The sequence below is a fragment of the Blennius ocellaris genome, assembly GCF_963422515.1.
Source record: "Blennius ocellaris genome assembly, chromosome: 12".
NCBI lineage: Eukaryota > Metazoa > Chordata > Actinopteri > Blenniiformes > Blenniidae > Blennius > Blennius ocellaris.
In genome coordinates this window covers 17,617,170-17,642,106 of record NC_137661.1, presented here as the reverse complement: position 1 = coordinate 17,642,106, position 24,937 = coordinate 17,617,170, and the positions used below count along the sequence as shown (strand labels likewise).

At 43.5% G+C, this 24,937-nt stretch overlaps 1 protein-coding gene across 3 annotated transcripts in view; it reads right to left on the bottom strand.

Annotated features, from left to right (window-relative positions):
• ssbp4 (single stranded DNA binding protein 4) overlaps window positions 1-24,937 on the bottom strand; it is a 92,223-nt gene that overhangs the window by 13,425 nt on the left and 53,861 nt on the right. For all 3 annotated transcript variants that reach the window (XM_080505990.1, XM_080505991.1, XM_080505992.1), the window contains one exon: window positions 8,847-8,936. In XM_080505990.1, coding sequence (XP_080362116.1) covers window positions 8,847-8,936 — 90 coding nt within the window. The remainder of the gene's footprint in view (window positions 1-8,846; window positions 8,937-24,937) is intronic.

Here is a 24,937-nt window from a genome sequence, read left to right as displayed (position 1 = left end):
CAAGTTATTGTTTATTCTCAAAAATACAGTTATGATGGAAATAAGCGCAAGTAAATACAATTTAAGTGAACATAATCTCTATATGTGAGCACTCTTTAGCTTATTATACAAACAGTGCACACAAATGTACATATAATAAATTGGCAACAAAATAAAACTGAGATAATGCTAATATTTCATTGCTGTAGGCACATACGATAAAAGAATTGTCACACTGTCAACCTCATATAGTATAAGGCTCATCTATGGAAAACACATGACAAAAGTGAGCATATACAGTCAAATACAACACTAAACCCTACGAGACACTTAAAAACAATTAATTTCAGTGTCCCAGCCTGCAATATTATATCTGACTGTATTAAATGATTATAACTGGTGTTTTATTTTGGTGTCAAAGATACGGACTGCAGGCAAAACCTGCCCGCTGTTTCAGTCGAAAAGCTATACAAATAGTGAAGAAACTTTGAATAAAATGAAATCGATGAGCAGACACAACACAACCCTGAGACCGAGAATTAACAGACGATTTCAGAGAGGTGCTGCTGGGGAAGGTAACCTTTTTCTTGCAATATTACATTGGCAAAGAAATCCATACTATCAGGGTGAGTTTGGGGGAACGTGCCCATCAGGAGCTTCTGCACACTGCGTACAGACTCAAAATAAACGCGCCTGAGTGACAGCTACAAACAAGTAAGTTCCCACAGGCACAGATACTGTCCACTGGTCCGTCTTGTCCAGCAGACAGCAGCTCAGACTTTGGCAGGAGAGAGCTTGTACATATGCACAAACACAATATTGCACAAAAACGCCTTCATCGACTTGCAAACTTCTCTCATCGGGCACGACTGTTTCCTATCTCTCTCTTTTTTTTTTAGACAAAGCAATTAGCGATCCTCTTCATGTTGTTGTCATAAGACAACAAAACCACACATTAACCATCGACAAATCGATAATCTATTCACGCGATCTGGACACGACACGTTTATTTAGTTGTATATACAGTGTGCTCTGGATGTGTTGGCACAGCGATCCCGTTGTAGCAGAGCCACTGTGGTTTTTCCCTGCTCCTCTGTGTGTGTATGTTTTGGGTGGTTAACACCAGCTGTACTGGCTCGCTCTGTCTCTCAGCAGGTTCACACTGGGGCTAATGCAGCGCTAGCTCCGTCTGACCTCCGAGGTTATTGTTGACGACGAGCCAGTCTGCGTTTGTGTGCGTGCGCGTGCATGTGTGTGTCTAATAAGACACCCCTGCAGGGTTTGACTGCACTGGCCCAGCTGCAGCAGTCTGGGTTCTCCTCCCACACACACACACACACACACACACACACACACACACACACACACACACACACACACACACACACACACACACACACACACACACACACACACACACACACACACACACACACACACACACACACACACACACACACACACACACACACACACACACACACACACACACACACACACACACACACACACACACACACACACACACACACACACACACTTAGGGAGGACATTGTACTGACTTTCATTCCTCTCAGAGCGTCACACTCCATGGCCAGGCGCACAGCATGGTTTATCCCAAACATAACCTCTCACCTAACCAAAAAGCTTGTGTCACCAACCTGCAAGTTTGATCCCCAATAATGTGTGTGTGTGTGTGAACACGTTCTCGTTTCAGCCGTGTAGAAAATCTCACCCTTTGTTTCTTACGCACAGAGACTCACACGAACATGCACAGTGCTCCTCTCTTGTTCGTCTCTATAATGTGCCATAATGGAGCGTAGCTCCTTTGGCTGGGCCTCCCCAGGCCTTCCTGCTATTACATCTGAATGGGCCAGCATATGGCCTTTATGGCTGTACTGTTCTCTCTACAGGTCCCTGCAGAGAGACGGAGGGAGAGAGAACATTTTGACTGTCACAGAGGTGTGCGCGGGGCTGGTCTGAAAAGTAGCTCGGTCAGAGCGTGCCTGCGTGGTGTTGTTTGTGTACTTGTGTAGGAGAGGAGAGGAGGAGGGGGATACGGGGAGCGTTAAATGAAGCAATTAATAAAATCATTTTCTACCCGGCTAAGGAGATAACAGCTTGGCACAGTACCACAAACCCATCAGCACTACCCCCTCGCCTCCTCACCACTCATTTCAGCTTAAGGAAGACCCATACCGCTGCCCCTGATGGACCACTAACAGAGAGAGAGCGAGAGAGAGAGAGAGAGAGAGGGAGCGAGAGAGAGGGAGCGAGAGAGAGGGAGCGAGAGAGAGAGAGAGAGACAGAGAGACAGAGAGAGAGAGAGAGAGAGAGAGAGAGAGAGAGAGAGAGAGAGAGAGAGAGAGAGAGATCCTGTTTATTCTCTCTTTGCCTCTCTTTGCTCCTGTATAGAGCTGCTAACACTAGAGGGCAGTGTGTAACTGCCATCAAACTACTGGACACACACACACACACACACACACACACACACACACACACACACACACACACACACACACACACACACACACACACACACACACACACACACACACACACACACACACAGAAAGAAGAGAGAGAGAGAGAGAGAGAGAGAGAGAGAGAGAGAGAGAGAGAGAGAGAGAGAGAGAGAACACAAAGCCGCCTGCATCACTGAACACAACAAACAAAGCCAGGAGGAACAGCATCTCTCACACACACACACACACACACACACACACACACACACACACACACACACACACACACACACACACACACACACACACACACACACACACACACACACACACACACACACACACACACACACACACACACACACACACACACACACACACACACACTCATTGTCATTCCTTGCTAACATTCCAGAGAGAGCGACGGTGGCAGCAGTGGGTCTCTTCTCCTGCCTGCTCACGGTATATGGCATGGCAATGTGTCAGCTCAGAGATGGGAACAAGCTATCAGTGGTGTTTTCTCCCCTAAGGACAGTCAAGAAATGCTGACGGCTATTAAGCCTGCTACAATGGAGTGAAATGATTCATATATAATAGTTTAGAGAATTAAGATATGCAGTATCATCACAGGACACCCTGATTAGCTCCATAGTCATCATGCAGTAGTGGCAATGAGTCCAAAAGCACAGTTTGGGGCATAAAGAACTGCTTTCAGGAACCAAAACAACAAGGGGTCCGGCTCCAGATGGTATGACCCTAAAAAAGCCCTGATCTCAACAACAATTGGAGCCAGTGTGGGATTACATGAAGACACACAGCATGGGGACCGAGCCCACAGATGAACAGGGGAAAGTTGTCCAATGCAGTTGGAGAACTCTACTTCGCACACTGGTTATGACTTGGAATGCAACACATGGTCACAATTAATATTGCTTAGACTAGGTTTAGCTCTAATAACTGGATTTGATCGATGAAATCCTTTCTCGGTATTGGAACGTGAGCTCAGAAACAACATTTTACCAAGACGCAGGTGAAAATACATGTTCAGAAGTGACTTCTCAGGTCTGTCTCTGAACAGATAAAACGTGCGACATCTGAAACTCTCTGCTGAAAGAGATGAAGCGTGCACAGCAGGAGACGAAGGCAACGTTCAAGTCACTGTTTAACTGTAGTGACTGTTATCACTGCGTCTCACCGAAGTCAAACAGAAGCTGCATGCAGACAATGGACAGAGAAAACATTTGCTGAAGACTGCCTGTCGTTTGTAAGTGTCTGTCATTCAAGGGGAATTGGTAGGTGTCATTTTTGTTGCTGTCCTCTCAAGGATAAGCAGTGACGATAAGAGTAAAAGACGGCCTCTCTTCTCAATAGCTTCAGTTCAGATAGATGTTAAAAGTTTTGCCGGCACTCTCACATCTGGGTCCTTCGGCATGCTTCTTTTTAAAGTCTCCATTCACGACACTATTTCAGATGTGGCGGAAAAGGAGATTAAAACGTTTCACAATCTGCTGATGTCTTTTGTCCAGTGGTCAAAAAGGTCAAACACTGTGATGTTTCACTTTGTTAAGATTTAAACAGTTAGGGCAATGTGTGCTCTGTGTTCACAAAAAAAAAGCAGCTTTATAACCTCGTAATTATCTTCGTGGACTCAGTCATATGGGACCGACGCCAGACATTTACAGGACCGGCAGGAGCCCCAAACACTGACATCTGACATTTGACCCTTCAGAGAAACACCAAAACAATACCTACGGCAGTCAACTTACAGTCATTTACACTCTCCTACGTCCACCTGCTGAAGCACTTCACCTTGTGCATCTGCATATTTGTAATACACTGACCAGAATGAACTCAGAGATCAGTCTTGGCTTTGATAAATAAATTACTGAGCACAGATGTCTCCTTAATTCACCATGTGCCCGCCATGTGTCAGCTTTGAACAGGTTCTTAAATTCTGTCTTTGATACCTGGGTTGCTTGTTCTTAAATGTGTAATCAAACCTAATCCGCTTGTTGTGCTTTGTGGTGTTGTCCCTGAAGAGCCGCAATTACCTGCAGTAAAACAAGCAGCCTTTGACTTTGGTTCCCCCCCCCCCCTTTTTTTTTTTTGTTCTTTGGCAAGAAGAACAATTCCATTTTAGTAAAAATAGACAGCTCCACCTCAACTGGTTTGCGTGCCTAATGGAGAGTGTTCAACGTTATGAACACTTGACGTTTCACATGCAGATTAGAGAACAAGGTCAACAGAGGGGTGTTTTTGAGGGGCATTATTTGACAGATGGATCATGGAAACCTCTAAAGGGCACGTTTAATCAATTTTGTTCTTGATTTCCCCCCCCCCCCCTTCTTCGTGAAATTCTCTCCCGACATGTCAACGTCCTCTCTTCTCCTCCACTCTCCACCACTCTTTTTCTCCTCCCCCCTGTCATTAACTCTGACTCTCCTTGCAGCCTCTCCTCCCCTCTTTCTCCTCCCCCCTGTCATCTGCCTTTTTGCTTGTCCTCCCCGGAGGGTCATGATGCAGCATGGATGGACTTTTGCAGCGACAGGGAGGATTTATGTCAAATGTACACCTGCACAGACACTCAATACTTTTCTGGTTCTTCAGTTCTCCTTCAGGTCTTTCTCTTTATCCGTCTTATTGTTTGCTTTGCGCTGCAGGAGCCCATGGCTTTGCGAGGCGACACATTAGGGAAGCATGGGAGCAGACTCATAGTCCCACCACTTCCACCTTCATTTTATTCCACTGTCCCTCTTTTGCTCCTGATCCCTTTCTCCCAGGACCGAAGCCAATAACAGTGTTGGGGTCACCTATGTTAATTACCATGCTCGCACAACTGGGAGAAAGAAAGAAAGAAAGAAAGAAAGAAAGAAAGAAAGAAAGAAAGAAAGAAAGAAAGAAAGAAAGAAAGAAAGAAAGAAAGAAAGAAAGAAAGAAAGAAAGAAAGAAAGAAAGAAAGAAAGAAAGAAAGAAAGAAAGAAAGAAAGAAAGAAAGAAAAAAAAAAAAAACAACCTGCATGCGCACGCACAAACTCCAACCAATGAGTAAGCATGTGTCACTGGAGCAGTGTGTGAGAAAATAATAGATTTAAACACAAGGAAAATGGAGAGAGGGAGTTATGGCGAAGGATGTCAGGCATACAGAGCAGAGCAGAGGGGATGGAGAGAAAAAGAGGAAAACTAACCCAACAGTTTACATGAGAAATGATCTCAAAGGAAGAGAGAAAAATCAAGGTTTTCCACCTATATGACATTCAAACGCTTTATCCACTCCACCTACCCCATCTCCAGTGGAACAGAAGACAAAAAAAGAAGAGCAATAAGAACACAACCAAAATATCAACAATATGTAGGAGGAGAGAAAAACAGCTTCCTGCTTCACTGGAATAAATAAGCGAAGTGCGGAATACTCAGTAGCCTGCACTTTGTGCATGGACCGCAACCATTAGTTCACCGGGGGATGAATGTCAGCTACCTGCAGAAGGAAATGCGTGTGGGTTCAGCTCCAGCTCAAGTTGAAGGATGCTGCTGCTGCTCTGGTAACAGTGTGAGCATAATTTAAGGAAAGGCGGTGTAAAGTTAGGGGAGGTGCAGACAGCATTCTGTCATGTGCACTACGCAGTTTTGCTGTTTATGCCTTTATTTATTTATTCTATGTTTTCCTCACCTTTGCGCGTTGTGCATGAATTAGCCGAGCTGAGGAGAGGAGAGGAGAGGAGAGGAGAGGAGAGGAGAAAAGAAGAGAGGTTTTTTTTCTTCTTTTCTCCTCTTCCCATCCTATCTGTCTGTCTGTCCATCTGTCGTGCACACAGGGTCTATTTATAGAAAGCAATGTCACTCACGCAACACCATCAAGATAGCGTTCTCCCTGGCCTGCTCGCTGCTCATACATCATTAACATTCTCCATGACCCCAACACACACACACGCACGCACGCACACACACACACACAGACACTGTCAGTCCACCGGCGTAAAAACAGGCAAAATGCTATATGCTCTGTATTGATTTAAACATCAGATGCACAAAGCAGTCAGTGAAATACCATGTGTGCACCATCATACGAATGAACAAATTATAAATGCAGGTTTGGACCAGACTGGTTCCGACATAATAAAATTACAACAAAGTATTAGCAGATGATTTCTTGATTTCTTTACTTTTTCTTGATTAAAAGGAGTACAACTTTGCAACTTGTGTGCAGCTTGCCAGCTTAATCAGCTCAGCACTGGGAATAAAATGGCGACCAGGTTAAACGAAGAAATTAGCAACTTGTTGTTTTTACTTTTTCAAAGTCTAAAAATAATTAAATCGTGTTCAAAACTGTGGTGTAACTCAATAACAAGAAGGAAAATAATTAATTGCTTGCTTTTGTTTATCAATCGCATTTTATTTGCAGTGTTTGATACAAGAAACAATAATCTAAATTCAAACTGATTTTGGTAGGAATATCTCAATAAATGGGATTAAATACAGCATGTTTACACAACAAAATCTATCTATTTACTAGGATAGATTTGAAACACTGACTTGTGAGTTGTTTAAATAAAATGTCAGGGATAACCTTAAGGTTAGCTCACGTGCTGATGGTGAATGTTATCTGGTGAGACTACAACAGGCAGCTGTACAAACCTCCAATACAGTAAAGGTTGACACAGGAAAAATCACATTGTCAAGACATCAATATAATGCATTTGCCACTGTTGTCAACAGAAACACTGTTATTTCCTTGAAGTGGGCAGCATATGAGGAAATTTCAGCAATAATGGTGCCGAGCTGGCGAAATGCAGAGAGAGAGAGAGAGAGAGAGAGAGAGAGAGAGAGAGAGAGAGAGAGAGAGAGAGAGAGAGAGAGAGAGAGAGAGAGCTTCTGTTGATTTGAGGGGAGAAAAAGATTTGAAGCAGAAGCGAAATTCAGTCGTAAGAGTTATAACAGAGAGAATAAAATGAAAGTCAGCCAATGAATGAGAGCCAGTAATGACAGAGGCCACATTAGAAGGTGTGTTTGGAGGGAGCTGCATGGATCTAACAGTCACACACACACACACACACACACACACACACACACACACACACACACACACACACACACACACACACACACACACACACACACACACACACACACACACACACACACACACACACACACACACACACACACACACACACACACACACACACACACACACACACACACACACACACACACACACACACACACACACAGAGTCACTGTTTGGAGCCTGAAGCTCAAACCCCAACAAGTTAAAAACCTAAACAGCCAACCAAAATGTTGCCGCACAAAGCTTGTGTTGACTGTTGCCACAACAATAAAGGTCTGGAGAGCCAACATTACCGGATATAGTGGACAGATTATAGAAAAGGCTTACGTTCATTCGACTATTGTTTGCATGCCGTGTTTCCAGGTAACAGCTGACACATTACAAACAATACAAAAAAAGAGAAATATGTGTGTGAGCAAAAACAAAAACAACTAGACCACAAACATATCCAACTAAAAAAGTATGTGTATGGCTATTGCTCCGTTGGACACAACACTTCAGGTGTTCAGTGGAAAAGATGTATATGGTGATATATGTCAATGCCGGTGAGTGGACCTATGCCTGCTCTCTTTTTGAAACAAAGTCTGATAATAGCTACAAAAAAAAAACCCAAATAAAAATCTATCTACTCGTTGATATTTCTTTTCTTTTCCTTTTTTTTCGCTGCTCTTGGACAGAACAAGGCTCGCTGCTTTTCACAAAGTTTTAACTATGAAAGCCAGCTGCTGAATGTCGTAGCTTTGTGTTCATTGTACAAACAGAAGAGGGGTAGCTTTTTGTTAAACCTCAATTTCAAAAATGTTACTAGTTCAATGTGATGTGTGTCAGTGTTAATTAAGGCTTGTGCGTGCATGAGGGGAGAAAGAGAGAGAGCGAGAGAGAGAGAGAGAGAGAGAAGCAAGAGAAAGAGAGAGAGCGAGAGAGAGACAGAGAGAAAGACCTCTGAGACAGCCTTCACAGAACCAAGATGACAAGAGGAATTAGTCAAGCAACACATACCAGAAAAAAAAAATAGCTCCCTCTCCTACACTTTCCAAACACGCTACCACTGCCACTTGCAAACATATTCGTTTCATAATTGTGAGTGTGTGAGTCCAATGAGTCAGAGCACAAGGAGTTAACAACTCAAGGGAGGACATATGGGACAGAGGCAGAGAGACAGAGGAGGGAACACATCTGGACAGGGATTAGGACAGCTAAAGAGGCTAAAAAAGGAGGAGGAGACAGAAGGATAGGCTTAGTGGTGGCTGAGGGAGGGGCAGAGGGGCTGCCACGGGTGTGTGATGGTTAGAGGTGATGGGGGGGGGGAGTGGTCTGAGAAGGGATGCTTTTCTTACTGGAAAGAAGCCCGGGGGCATAGGTCCTCCCGGCATGCCATCGTTGGGTGGCATGTTGCCCATCACAGGACTGGGGGCAGCGGCTGCACTCTGGAAAAAAAAACAAACAAACAAGGAGAGTTTCAGCGAGCGAGAACCACAGAACAGACCAACATCCGGAACATGTTAAAATAATCCAGCTTTTGCAGAAAATATTAGAAAGAGATCTTCTGTTTAAACACTGCTGTGTGCAAATTGTCCAAACGCGATTGTACCCTTTCAGTAACAAATGAAACAATTACACATCGGTTAATATATGATAAAGACGCAATTATTTGGACACAGTAGTGAATTATTCAATCGCAATTAGGCAAAGGCAATCGTTGGGAGGAATAATAAGGCTACTATTCAAGTACTTTGTACACCGGCTCATCGCTTTTCTGCTTTGACTGGGATTTTGGGCCGATTTTTATATTTTAAAATTCTGATGATACTGCAGTACTTCAATGTAATTTCTGGTATAATTTATATAAATTGACGAAATCCGAGGTCAGAGAATGATTTTAATCACACACGTTTTTTTTAAAGAGGAGTAATTAAATTATCGTTAAGTCAATATAATATGATACTCATTTAATTCACATGAAAACATGAAGTCCAACAATGAGGAATCAAAAGGAAAATCCAGAGAGCTTATTCCAGCCACTGAAACCAGCGATGTGACTGCAAAGACTTTGACTGAGGAGGAATGCCTCTGCTGAATATAAATAAATAACAACAAACAAAAAAAAAAGCTTTGGTATTTTCTTCCAATCACCTTGTGATTTCATAGAGGGATACGTTACATCAGCATCTGAAAACAGAAGAGTAAATTGTTGCTCAATTTCCTGAATGGTAACTGAATCTTTTCCTTGCTGGGTCTCACACGATTCAGTCGGTAAAAGCAGAGCGGGTTGTCTTTAAACTTGCCCCAAAGCTTTGATTGATTTAGTTCAACTTCAACTATTGTCCTGGTTGATTGATGTGCGACGTGAAGAGAAGGTAAAAATATATATATATAAAAAAAAAAAAAATCTGTATTATGAGCTTTGATTTACACAACAGACTTTATTTCAGCATGCCACGTTTGAATGTGGCCTCTAAAATGTATTCCTGGCAATATTTCCTTCATCTTTCCTCTCAATTATAATGATTTTCAACATCAGGGAGAAGACAGATGTGACACTTGCTGCTCTGGTTTTCTTCCGAGGCAGCGAAGCCGACAATCACTGTTTGGTCCTGACTGCTCAGTCAGAGCTCGACATTCACACATGGCCAGTGAAATGAGGAACGGATCCAAAAAAAAAAGTTACACAGAGAACAAAATGTGATGCACCCCATGAAGGATATTCTCCACTTCACTGTAGTGGAAATAAACAAGTCAACAATCCATACTAATGAACAAAAACTTATTCAGCATACTATCTATATGCATTCAAGAATTTACAGTAGGGATGCACCGATCCACATTTTTTTTCAGTTCCCGATGCCTAAATCTTGATATCTGCTGATACCGATACTATTCTGATACCAGAGCTCCGTTTGCTTTAATATTATTGTCACGGGGGTAGGATGACGCCGGTGTTAATTGCCCAGTAAGTATTTTAAACCCATGACCTTTTCGCTGTGAGGCCAAAGTGCGAACCACTGCGCCAGTGTGCCGCCCTTTTTCATATCCAACAGCCGAGGTTAGTTTTTAACTCTTTTTCAACATCTACCGCTTCTTCTTCCTCCAACACAACGACTTTATGAGGGTCAACTGCTTGGATATCCCCAATATCTACACTTCTACTGAAGTGTATTTACTTCTTCCGTGCTGCGCTATTTCTCCTGTAATCTTTAAACAACTTGGACCGTTCAAATATCAAAATGCCATTCATGTACACATGTAGGTATGGATGATGTATATTTCGGTTTGATTTATGGTTCCATTAGCAAACAGACATCCATAATGTGCTTAAACACGTGATAATGGTGAATTCATGAATATAATCAGAATTTTACACGTATGGACATGTGTATGTCTTTGTGTGTGTATGTATATGAAAGTACAGGTATGCATTATAAATATCTAAATAAAAAGTGTGAACTAAACATTGTCTTGTTCTGGTCTGGCCTGTAATTCCTCTCCGAGCCGATCCACTGACCGGACTTTGTTTGTCAATGCAGATCTATCCAGAAAGTGACAATCTCAAATATTTCACACATATCGCCAATTTGGAGCCACCAATAAAGTTCAAAATGCAGGATTTTGGAATTTTGGACCAGTGAAAATTGATGTATGGACAGGAAGACTGGGAAAACTCCACACAAAAAGACCAAAAGTCCCCGAGCCAGGTATTTTTAGCTGCGAGAGCAGTCACTACCAGATGACATGTGCAGCCCTTTAACTGCAAATATAAGTATATCAAATATCTAGAAAGTACGGTTTAGGCAAGGCAAGACAAATGTATTTGGAGAGCACCATTCAGACACAGGGCAATTCAGAGTGCTTTACAAATAAATAAAAGAAATGAAAGAAATACAGAAAAACTTTATAAAGACATCAGAAATATACTCATAAAAGAAATACATGAAAGCTTTAAAGATCTTAAAATTCTTAGAGGAATATGGTTGCCCATTTGCAGAAAAAAACAATACCAACAATCTCAATAAACTTCACAAAGTAGTCCTCACTGAACAATCAAACACTTGAAAGATGTATAAATGTACACACGCACAAATACACTACCCTCCAGCCCTTCCTCTCGTCCAACTACAGCGCCACTCACTTCCATTGCCAACAATTCCTACATGCCTCAGCTGCCCTGCACGGCCCAGACTCTAACCAACAGAACCTGGGGCCATGATGCAGGACACAAACACAAACAGACAGACAGACAACACACACAAACGTAAACGAACACACACACACACACACACACACACACTGGAGCATCAGTAACGGGGTGTGAATCCGTGTGGCATTGAAAAAGCTGCTTAAGACTCAGATACTGTGGATGTGGACATCTGAAAGACTCAAACAAAAGCAGAAAGTAAAACACAGTATAGAGAGAGAGAGAGAGAGAGAGAGAGAGAGAGAGAGAGAGAGAGAGAGAGAGAGAGAGAGAAGTTGTGGAAATAGAGCTGGACAAAGAGAAGAGGAGGAGGAGGGGTAGAGAGGAAGAAACAGACCGTTCTCTCACAGGGTGGTGGGAGGTCAGACAGTGGAGAAGTGCCTACTAAAGATACTTTCTTATGACTCTAAGGTCTGTGTGTGAACTCTGTCTGTTCCTTCCAGCCTTAACAAAAGTCAAACCAAACATGAAGAGGTCAAGTCAACAGCCTACAAACTCACTGCACAGCCAAACCTGAAGTTTTGTTCATAGGTAGTTTGTTGACATCTTTTTTAAACTTGAGTATGACTCATTTATATATATATTTATATATTTAAAAAAAAAAGGTGTGTACCATGTTGAGACGTTTTGTTCTTACTTTGGGCTCCCCTGAAGCACAAGCTGAGCGAGCTGAGCTCCGTTTGATTGGTCATGTCACCCAATAACTGAGCTCAGGTCCCAGGCAGACACAAACACAGTCAAAGCCGTTTGTGTTTTACTTACTGGCCTTTGATCTGTAATAAATACTGTCTATTCTCTGGTGCCTGTTGTTTTTACTGGGGTTACACTTGCACGGTAGCAACTTGGAGAGTTTTCCTGATCAATAGAATAGAATAGAATAGAATAGAATAGAATAGAATAGAATAGAATAGAATAGAATAGAGAATAATATGGAATAGCAAATCTCCAAAAAGAGAAAAGAACACAGACTCAAACGCATAGAGGTTAAAATTTCAATGTGGCAGAATAAAGTTACACGAGTAAGAATAAACATTAATATATACTAATCAGTGACTAAGCATAGAAGAATGAGATTTACAGAAAAAAAACACTATTTAAAGGGGGCGCTAAAGAGTCTTACTGCCAAAGGAATTAAGGGCTTCCTGTGATGCTCTGTTGACGAAGGAGCTCCTGTGGTTGACCAGGACATCATGGAAGGTGAGACTCATCGTTCAGGATTGACTAGATTCTCCTCTCTGAGACCACTTGGACTGAGTTATCAACCGTCGCCCTGTACTCAGTCTCATCACCCCCCTGACACGTCCAACTACTGCAGAGTCACCAGAGAACTTGTGGAGATGACAGGTCTCGATTCAGTAGCTGAGGTTCGTGGTGAAGAGGGTGCAGGGGGTGAAGAGGAGGGGAGAGAGGACGGTCTCCTGAGGGGCGCCGGTGTTTCTGAACACACCTCCTGACACACAGTCCTGCAGGTGCACATACTGCAGCCTGCCTGTCAGGTAGTCAACAATCCAGGACCAGCAGAGCCGGCCTGATAGCGTTGAAGGCACTGGATGAGCCAAAGGACGTGACTCTCATGGTGCCTGCCGCTGGTCTTTTAGCATTTGTCTGGGCAGAAGGCTGACCCCATAAGAAGAGTAATTGTGCGCTTTATTCCAACAATTGGCTGCGAAAACAATCGGCTAAATACTGCATATTTACACACACACACCCACACACATGCCCAGTTAACCAGCTGCGGTGTTTCTGCAAGCATTAAGACATCAGCAGGAAGAAAGAGGAAAAAGAAGGGAGGAGAAGAGAGTGAAAGAAAGAGAAGGGAAGATGAAATACAAATGGGAAAGAAAGAAGAGAAGATCGGTGGATGGACAACAGGGCATCTCACTGAGAGGAGGAAGAGTGAATGGAAGCGTGTGTGTGTGTGTGTGTGTGTGTGTGTGTGTGTGTGTGTGTGTGTGTGTGTGTGTGTGTGTGTGTGTGTGTGTGTGTGTGTGTGTGTGTGTGTGTGTGTGTGTGTGTGTGTGTGTGTGTGTGTGCCTCAACCAGCCAACGAGGCTCCACAGTACTCAGGTGAAGCAGCAGCAAAAGGCCCCTTCTCCTAGTTGCCATGACAACCCCGACCTCAGCTCCTGCTCTCCAGTGCCCATTAAAACCCTCAGGCCGTCAATCATCAACATGGCCAGGGAGCAGAGGGAGAGAGAGAGGGAGAGAGAGAGGGAGAGAGAGCGAGACGGAGAGAGAGAGAGAAAGAGGGAGCACCAGAGAGAGAGAGAGAGAGAGAGAGAGCATGAGAGAGAGAGAGAGAGAGAGAGAGCATGAGAGAGAGACACTGAGAAGTGCAGTGAAATAGAGGAAGCAGAGGAAAAATAGGAAAAGAAAGCAAAAGAAGAGAGGAAAAGAAAACAGACATGGAGTTAAAAGCAGCCTGTGGCTTTGATAGCTGCCCTGTTTGCCACAGCCATCTCGCTCTTTTTCACTGCCTGCACACAAACAAATGTGATACACAATACCTGCACAGTGTTAACTCCTCACACACATCTCTGTCCCTCTGCTTCTCTCACTCTCTCTCTCTCACTCTCTCAGCAACATTTGGTGACATTTTATGATATTATGCTTTCATTTTACACATATTTGTTTCATACAGGGTTCAGTTTTAACCCTTATTGTCTCATCCTGTAACCTCTGACAAGACCTAGCATGCATTCCTGTCATAATGACCACCCATACACTTTATATTGTCTTTAAAAAAAATATTTAAAAAGATCTGAGAAATAAGGAGTTTTGCACCCATTAACTAGTTATAGTTATTATGATGGTCTCTCGCTATCATGTCAAAGACAAGACTCGCCAGCGTGTCACACTTTCATAACATGAGCTTCTTTATACAAGCAAAGAACACGAATAATGAATAACAACCAGTTATTAAAATAATTAGCTTGACAACTGTACAGCTTGAAAATCTAAATAAATCCGGTCGACCTATCAAGAAGGTGAAATTCTGACCTTACTTGATTGCAACATGACAATTACGGTCCTAATTCAGAATATACTGTATATACGACTCCACCGCACTAGAAAAAAACCTCATGTAAATTTAGTCCAACTCCAGTGCTATTCTTAGTGTTAACTTTCTTTCTTTTTTTTTTTTTTTATAAAAATTTACTCTTCAGTTTTGTAGCATAGATAATGGATTACAGTCACAGGAAAAATATACATTTCTTTCCCACTTGGAGGGGAAGCGTGAACTCACTGAAGTCGTTTTATGTCCCTGTGAGCAGTTTGAAGGTGTATGTTGAAAGGTTTAAGGCTTGGATTCTGTGACTGTCTCTAAGATTACACCGCAATCTGCTTGAAGCAGCAGTTGCACATTTTGGCAGCATAATTATTTGCTTGTGTGCCAAAGGCTGGATGAGAAGATTGGTATCACTCTCGTGTCTCACTTGTCTTTACTGTATATAAATGAAACTTTGGCCAGCAATCGGCTAAGTTTAGCTTAGCATAAACACTGAAAACATACAGAAACAGCGAGCCGGGCTCAGTGATACAGGAGGAGCACCAATCTCCTTGTGTAACTTTCAGACTATAGACAGCAAGCAAACATATTTCCCCCAATGTGCAGCAATATATCTCAAGGAGGTGTCTTGTAATCAGGATAATCACAAGATCAGATCAACCCACAATGTGTTCAAAGTAACAGAATGGGATGTTTTCTCTTACTTTTTAATTGAGTTTAATGAGAAAGCAGGTGCAAGAAATGAATAAATAAAAATGCAGCTGCCATCTTCAGCTATCCAATGATGTCATAACGTTTAAAGCAAATGCATGGCAATCTTTTGCATCAGCGGCCTTCCTTCAACATGACCTGAATCGAGTATTATCATGGTCAACGTATTTGATAATTTCCTCTAACACAAGGTGTCTGCTCTCTTCCGGCACCTGGTTGTGATCCTCTTTCGCTTCATAGTCGAGGCCGGCTCGCCGGCTGGGCCTACAGACAGTGAGTGAGCGGCTCTATCTGCGCTGTGATCAGACCTCGGCTTCCAGGGGGTAATGGATCTGCTGTTATCTGGGTCCAGACAAGCAGGCCAACACACTGCTACCTGCTGGCCACAACATCACTGATACCGGCTTGTAGGTGTGTGTGTGTGTGTGTGTGTGTGTGTGTGTGTGTGTGTGTGTGTGTGTGTGTGTGTGTGTGTGTGTGTGTGTGTGTGTGTGTGTGTGTGTGTGTGTGTGTGTGTGTGTGTGTGTGTGTGTGTGTGTGTGTGTGTGTGTGTGTGTGTGTGTGTGTGTGCGCGCGTACGTGCGTGTGTGTTTGTGTGGGAAATCCCAAAGTGTCCAGCTGACCAGTCCACAAAAACACAACATAAACATTGTAGCATGTTCACAAACACATTAAAATGTCCCCGCTGGCACCCTCGGGCTCAAAAAGCACAAAGTTCACACATGCAGACAAATCCAACTCTTTCATGAGCTCACATTTTTCACGCAAGAGCTTAAATTTTTTATCTGCTACCTCCTCTCTTTTTCTTCTCTCCTTCTTTGTCTACTTCCCCACAGTACAAAAAGCACACACTGCTGAAAAAGCAGACAGACGAGAGCTGCCAACCTAAAGAGTATGTCCTTGATTTGCGACAGCCACAAAGAAGCTGGGAGGCTTCCTTCGACAAAAACGGATACCTCCGTTAAAACTGACAATATAAACCGCCATAAACAGGGATATGAATGCACGAGTGTGTGTGTCAGGCATGAACGGAGGCTGTGCATCTATACAGTTGGTGTGACTTGTAGGCTGATTTGCAGACAAATCGGCGCTTTGATCGGGCTCGGTGTGATTTGCGCAAACCAAACCATGAATGACGCTTCACGTCTCTCCTGACATTGTCATTGCCATCTTGACTCCTCCCAACTCCTCCCATTTGTCCTTCTGTCACAGCCCTCCGTCTCCTCCTCTCGCCTCGGCTTCAAGTACTCCAATAACTCTGTCAACGAAGTCAACTCTATAAAGATTAGCGGGGAGGCATGAGTATGTGAGCAGGGCTGCCGGCCGACAGAAGGGCCTAATCGATGGGAAGATGAAGAGCTGCCAGCCCTGATCCCGCCACATGGAAATGCCCACGAAGTCAGCTCTCAGTACAGGAATGCAGCGCACACACACAGAACAGGTATGCAGAGAAATACGCACAAACACACACACACACAGTGGGTGTACAGAGGAGTGCACTGTACAGACCACACACACACACAAACACACACAAACACACATTTATGCTTCTGCCGTCCCACAGCTCTGGCAGCTGTTATGTCAATCAGGTGAATTAATTACCGGTAAACAAATCTGCTTGGGATCTCCCAAAAGAACACACGCAAACAAAGACACGCATATACATATCCCTCCTCCTCCTCACACCGCCTCCGTCTCTGAACATCCCAACGCCACGGCCCCGGGAGCCTTGAGCTGCCTTCAAGCGAGCTACCCAGGCACCGCTCTGAGCTGGGAGCCCAGAGGGAAAGCACTGTGGCTGGGGGATGCCGCCCGGCTCCCCTCGCTGCTACCCTGGAGCACATGCCTTAACTCCCGCTGCTGCCTCGCAGGCTAACCAATCAACCTGTGGCAATTCTCACGTACCACCTGACAGCAAAGACAACGCATGATGGAATGCAGATGGCATGAATGCGCACACACACACACACACACACACACACACACACACACACACACACACACACACACACACACACACACACACACACACACACACACACACACACACACACACACACACACACACACACACACACACACACACACACACACACACACACGTTTGCATGTGCTCCCCCTCTGTGCATGAACATCCACGAGGTACTTCACTTTCCTCCCAAAGTCCAAAAACATGGATGTGAGGTCAATTGGTGACTCGAAATTGCTCCTCGATTGTGAGCGTGTGCAGTTGTTTTTCCCTCTGTGTTTTAGCTTGAATGGTTTGTCAAACTGTCCAATTGTGAGTTTTCAGACGCTTGGTTTTATTATATTCATTATAAGCATGAAATAAGAAACATGGACGGGATATGCGTGAATAAAAACAACAACAAAAGTGTAAGTTTAGCAGCAACACAAACACTCCAACGATATAGTGACATATAAAGAGTAAATGTAAATAGAAGTAAGACTATGGTGGTGCATTCTAATGCCCGGCATGTGCTCACAGTATTAAGACGAAATGAAAATAAAACACAATCAAGCAGAAATGACCTGTGACCAAGCAACGCTCAGTGATTGTCTTTGAGTTTTCACACAATTGTTGCAACATAATTTAAATGCTGATTTGTTCTCTGTAAAACAGGAAAGGGTCGTTGCCATTAATGTTAGACGTTAACGTATTTGTTGCTGATGAGCTGAAAGACTTTAGTGGCTTTAGAGGAACGACTTTAACTAGACTCCACTTGGAAATGTACTATTTGACTTAAGTTCTGAATGAAAGTGACAAGTTAACATGCGATAACTGAGCAAAACACATATCGATGTCCAGTAAATTTGCAGCTGGATTCCTGACACACACACACACTCATGCACACACACATACACATCCAGAGGCCTTTGTTAGTGGTGTCAGTAGTTAATGACCAAAGCTTGGCAATGGCCTGCTGCTCTCTCGGTGACCCATACTAACACAGGTCCCCCCCCCTGCTGGCATTTCCCTTTAATTACATACACAAAAACACAACTGCACATTCGCACAGCAATATGCAGCCCTGCTCCCCTTTGCCCCTGGCCTTTCACTCCCTCATTAGACACTTGGTGTTGGGTGGAAAGCCACAAGAGAACCAGAGGACAGGGTGTCACTATGACACATGCACACACACACACACACACACAGAAACACTTACTTTGAACAGGGCTGACTTCTACATTAGATGCCTGATTGAAGATTAATAATGCTGCTAATTAGGGAATAATAGATGATAAGAACACAGGGGCGACATCTAATGTGAAGAATGCAGTCAAGAATTAAAAGGTGCGCGTAGAAGAAGAAGAGGTGTAGAGAAAGCAGATTTTATTAGGACCCCATCCTCTGAAGTGACTGGCTGGTGTCGGTGTCGGTGTCGTTCAGCTTGGCAGGTCAGAGAACGCTGCAGATCAGAAGTGAGCAGGCAGATCATCCCCCGAAAAGGCCACTTCACAGGTGACACGAACAAACACATGCTGGCATGCCTCAACGCTTTGACACAGCTACGGAGGCTGGAAGTGATGATGTGCGTTTGCATTTCAGGGTCAATTTCACAGTTTTTTGCTTGCAGTAAAAATGTAAATAAATGTGTAGCAGTGTAACACATCTGCCGTGCGATGTGCCTCGCATAAATAAACTCCCTTTTACACAAATCTACAACAATAATACAGAATAACCCCGACATGGAAAGGCACAGACATCTGAGCCTGTGTCGACCACAATGTAGTGCAGCCAAAGGCCTGCCCAATTTTCACCAACCTCCACTTTTACCAAAGCTCAACATTACAGCTTTCACTCCACCACAAACCTGCAGCAGAAGAGCACCACGTTCAGTCTGGGGTTCATATAAAATAACTTGGAAAAGAGTCGAGGTCAAACTAAATAGTATGAACACTGCATACAATTAATCACAAGAAAAGAACGCACATCAATAGTGGCACAAATATACAAAAAATGTATTCTCTTTAGGTTCAGATATCACTCTGTACTTCTGCACATCCTACAAACTGTTTGTTATTTAGACTGCTGTTATCAGCAATCTGTAATTAATACCTGAGAATTCATCCTTGGGGTATGCACATTTTATTATTTAATCTGCAACACAGTCATGGGATAAAATGTGAAACACTTCAACTTGCACTATGATCCTCTTGTCACATAGTGATGACTCACACAAAAAAAAAAATAAAAAAAGAAATAAGTAAGTGTTGTCAGCGACGCATTACCACAACTTTGATATAAAGTCACCTGCTGGTGAACTGGGAAGGTCTGTGTTTGAAATCACAAAACGATTGGTTCAAAACCATTCCATCGCCTGTGAAACATATTTTAATGGCTGTCCAATATATGTTGTAAAATAAACAGGTTGAAAGGTTCCAATGTTCATTTTGGTGCAGTTCATCTACGCTGCAGATGCACTTTCACAATTGCTACTGTTGAAATCTGTTGGAGCTCAAAACTTTGCCAGGATTTAATAATATAGCATAACACTTTATCAGCCAGCCCTCCTACGGGACTATTAAAAATGAAAAGAGTTTCTGGCAACCTTGTTAGCAAAATCTACCTCCTTCTTATTCTTTGGCATTCTTTCATATTCTGCTGCTTACTTCCCCGCTCTCTCCGTCTGTCTGTCTCTCGCTCGCTCTGCGTTTCTCATGTTCGGCTCACACAACTGGATTTTATTTCTGCAAAGCTGAGAAGGTGCAAGATGAAAAGGAGAGGGAAGTGGTGGTACCATATACCATGGACATAAAAAAAAAATAGAGGGAGTGAGAGCAGAAGGGTGTTTCTGGAGGGCTGCACACATTCCATAATGCCTAAAGCAACACGCTCAACCTCAAAGGTAAAGTCAGACATCTTTAGTGTGTAAGAGCTCAACTATCACCATATTATTCTGCACAGTGTGTTCATACGGGAAGAAAATAGTCCTGTTTAATAAATTTAAAAGAAAATGTGGTCTCACGTCTTCTGATTTTATTGGGTTAGTTTTCTACTTTAACAATGATACAAGTATGAGATTTGGTCTGTTTCGCAATGTTTATGTTTAGAAGCAGACACTCGTCTCATGCCAGTCTGATCCGTTCACACCATTTCTATTTTGGAGTACACATGTGTCCTTGTGTGTGTGTGTGTGTGTGTGTGTGTGTGTGTGTGTGTGTGTGTGTGTGTGTGTGTGTGTGTGTGTGTGTGTGTGTGTGTGTGTGTGTGTGTGTGTGTGCGTGTGTGTGTGTGTGTAAGGCCAGGCAGGAAAAGGCATTCCCAAAGGAGTCGCCCTTAAAGCACCAGACACTGGGGGGTTGGGCATGTGAGACTCATACACTCACGCACTCACACACATTACCAATTTCCATTTTGTATTCCAGAGGCACCGCGAAGGAGACCAGTCCTACATCACAGGCCACTCATGAGATCAGCTATTTTTTGATCAATGCTGGATGGAGCCTGATGAGCATCACCTTTTCCATCATTCTAAGCATAAATGAGGAAAACTGAGATTACAAGCAGACTTGAAGCAGAGTAACACAACTGTGCGAACATTATGGATTTGGGAATGTCTGTCCTACGTATTTAAAAAAACAAAAAACCTTATAAGCATACTGTTCAGACATGTATATGGTTTCGCTTATCAGAATCTCGTTTTTGAGCCCAAGGAGCCCCCAACCATGAACATGCTTATTTGCCTAATGATGTTCCAGATCGGAACCTTTTGGTTTGGACATCCCACACAGCCGATCAGAGAGAGCATCTCCAAATGTATAGCAGTAGTATAATCTGCCCTCTCTTACCAGTGTACAGTTTTCTGCCTAAACTCTAAAGTCACATCTCGTGTCTGAGTGTCTTTAAACCCAGTGGCCTTGAGGACCCAGGAGCTCAACACCACCTAACCTCCAGACAGGAGGAGGAGGTGAGGGGAGAGAGCAAACCACATTCCCAAGACAATGGACAGTCTGTAGAACTTGCTGAAACCCTGTGGGCCTGGAGGCATGTTAAAAAAAGAGGGGGGGAAATGGTAGGAGGAAGGCGGCAAGACAGAAGTGGAGGTGTTTAGAGGTTTAAAAAAAAAAAAAATGAAGAAAGAAAAAAGTAAGTGAATGAACAGAAGGAAAATCAAGGGCGAGAAAGGATAAATAAGGGAGGAGGTGTTAGAGAAAAAGAGAGTTGGCCCAGTTGTTGGGAGCTGATAAGGAGAAAAATGCAATGGGGGTTTGTGGTTGGAGGGTTTGCTTTTCAGTAACAAGAAAAAAAAAAGGGGGAAAAAAAAAAAACGACTGACAGCTGCTATTACTTTAGCTGACCAACCAGCATTTTCAGCTCAGTCGGTACGTGTGTTTCAAGTGTAAAGGTCTGCTCTGTTCATCATGTCACAGCACACAAATAGTAGAAATGAGCAACTATGTGACGGATTTAAAAACAAACAAACAAAAAAAACCAAACATTTCTAAAGACTGTAGCTCCTGTTTCCAACTTGAAAACAGTTGAGTCACACAGATCCCGACACGTGTACATTTCTTGGTGAGCGACAGCATCAATCAATCTCTAAGAACACGGCACTGACTTTGTAAGACCATTAAAAAAACTAAACGTGTCACGTAAAACACAACCCCTATGAACTTTGTCAATAACAATACGTAAACTTTATTTAAAAGAGTACATCTACCACATTATACACAGATTTTTAATGTTTTAATGACTTTGACTTGCAAAACACAGGAACTATATATTGTTCCATGCGTTCCTTCAGTGCAGGATGATGCAGTGAATGAGGAAATTCTCCCGGCTCTGGAGGCTTTCATACTTACTTGAACACAACACATTCATCTCATTTTAACTGACATAACAAGTTCAATCTTTCCCATACATGGATTTTAATCAATTTGTGCTTCTCATTCTTATTCCAGCTTGAGTTGTACATATGGACGCAATGACCTCCACAACATCACAGAGTATGTAACGGGCTGGTTTGTACCCCTTCATGCGTATATTACGGTAATATGACCTCTATACGTCTTGACCCGCTGCTCAAAGTTTCCTGTCACAACATTTTCACAGAAAAAGAAATTAGCGCTTATGACAAAGAAATATGGAGGACGACTCTGTCACATTGTGCTTTGAGACACAGATCTCAAAGGCAAACCTTGATCTTTATGGTATAGCCTTTTCTATATGAATGAATTGGAAAATATAATTAATATGCAGAATGGCGTAGGGATGATTTTGTCCACTGATATATTTCAATGCTAACACATATCTAAGCCCCCACTATTCTTCAAAAGCAAAATCCCTCCTTTAAAAAAAAAGAAGCAACAACTATGAAACAAAGGGGCATCTTTACCTCTTTGTGAAATACATCTATTCAAAACAGAATGAGTCACAGAGCCACAGGATATTTGCATGCTTGCCTACAGCATTATGTTGAAGTATAAAATACTGTTCCGACTGTGATACAACTACTTTTGACAGTGACATAATAACTGATCACTACAAGGGAATTGATAGTTGTAATTATAGACATTTCCATTGTCTTATTGATCATTACCTTTGCTGTATATAAAAATATGGACGATTGAAAAGCTGCTGTCTCTCTGGCTGGTTGCACTGTTAGGCCCCCAGAGTAAATTAAACCCTTTCTTGCCGCTTTGGTCTCGGAGTTTTTCCAGCTTGTTCTCAACAGAACTTTTGTGTGTTGTGTCCAACAACCGTCGTGTGATCTGTCAGAAATTTGCAAGGGTCGACGTTAATGCGGAAAAGCAAACACACCACCCGCGTTCACTCCTTTTTCCATCTCCTCCCAGGCGTGCTGCACTTGAGTTTTTCCTGTGAAGTATGAAATTTCCTAACTAGAACTAACGTGTTCTCGCCACACCAAGAGAACCAATTCAATTTGTCAAATGTTTCTTTTTTTTTTAGTTACTTGTTGCGAGGCGTCTTCCCCTCATGAACATGTGTTATGAATAGTTCTACATCAATGCTGGAAGCTATATGCACCTTGCAGAAGCACACAGTGGCACACCTGCATTTAAAAATAGGAGATTTTAGTCCTTGGTTGAAAAACTGAAATACAACCATTTGACTTTTAACTACAGTCACTTGAGCCGACCTTGTGTCCATCATGAGACTAGGAAGCCCGAGTTAAGCAACCTACATTTACTTTTTCCAAGTATGCCATTATTCTGAAGTCACCGGTGACTGAATCTATGTATTATGTTTTACTAGATTACCGAACACTACGTAGAGATCAAACACTGAGGGTCAAACACTCACAGGATGGACACGGGTGTACCTGCCCACTCCCTCTATCCCTGCTATCGCACGTTCACGCTCTCAGCTCTCTGTCTGCTCCCGGTAAACACACTGGAAGATAAACGGCCTCAGTGGGCCCTCCTGACCTCTGGACCACCAGTCGACAGGCTCCGAGAGTTCACTGGGGTCCTGACACACAATGAGCTCTGACACTAATGTTCTCTATTTACATTCCTGAATCCCAGGAACTCCTTCAGTAGCCAGGCAACGTGGTTTCCGACACTGCAACAGCTCGCTGTCAGCGGCAGTGACGTTGGGGAGGTTTCCTTCCAGACATGATTTAAACTTCCAATTTCAGCCTCGGCGGCCTTTCATCCTCACCCACGACACGAGACACGGAGCAGCTCGTACCCGTCCGGCTGCCGAGAGGTCAAAGAGCTAACACTTCCTGGGTCGGCCTTGCAACTGTCATTAAGATGGAGGCTGACAAATATTTACTCTCGTGGAGTCGGGGAGCAAAGAGGGCAGGGGGAGGGGAGGAGGGGAGGATGGGGAGGGAGGAGGGGAGGATGGGGAGGGAGGGGGGTTAAAGATTTCCAGAAAAGACCTCACTTTTTCTCGACATAAACACACATGTAGGCAGGCAAACTCTCACCAGCATCGCCATCAATAAATAAACAGAGGCTGACAGAAATATCCCCGGCATCGTCTCAGCCAGCAGAGCACAGGCACGCACAGAGAAGACGAGAGCGGAAGACAGGCACGCACGCACATCTACGCACGCACACACGGACCGAGGCATGAAGATAAAGGCTGGAAAAGATAGCGACGGAGAGAAGAGAGCAAGAAGGAGGGAAACGGAGCGAATAAGAAGGAAGCAGTGAGGAACAGAGTGAAGAGGAAAATGGAGAGATACAGATGAAGAGAGAAGATGCCTCCGCTCTTTGTGTTTGCTTCAGGTCTCAAGTCAGTGGAAAAGATTAATGGCCGATGTGAAACATGCTTACTGTTTCATTCCTCTTTGCAGACAGAGGGCTGCTGCTGCTGCTGGTGGTAGTGGTGATTATTTTCTCTTAAACACAGAACACCCCCACATCCCCTTTCACCCCCAACCCCCTGTCCCCCATCACACACACACACACACACACACACACACACACACACACACACACACACACACACACACACACACACACACACACACACACACACACACACACACACACACACCACGAGCCTCTGCTCCGTCACTCTGTCTCAACTTCTG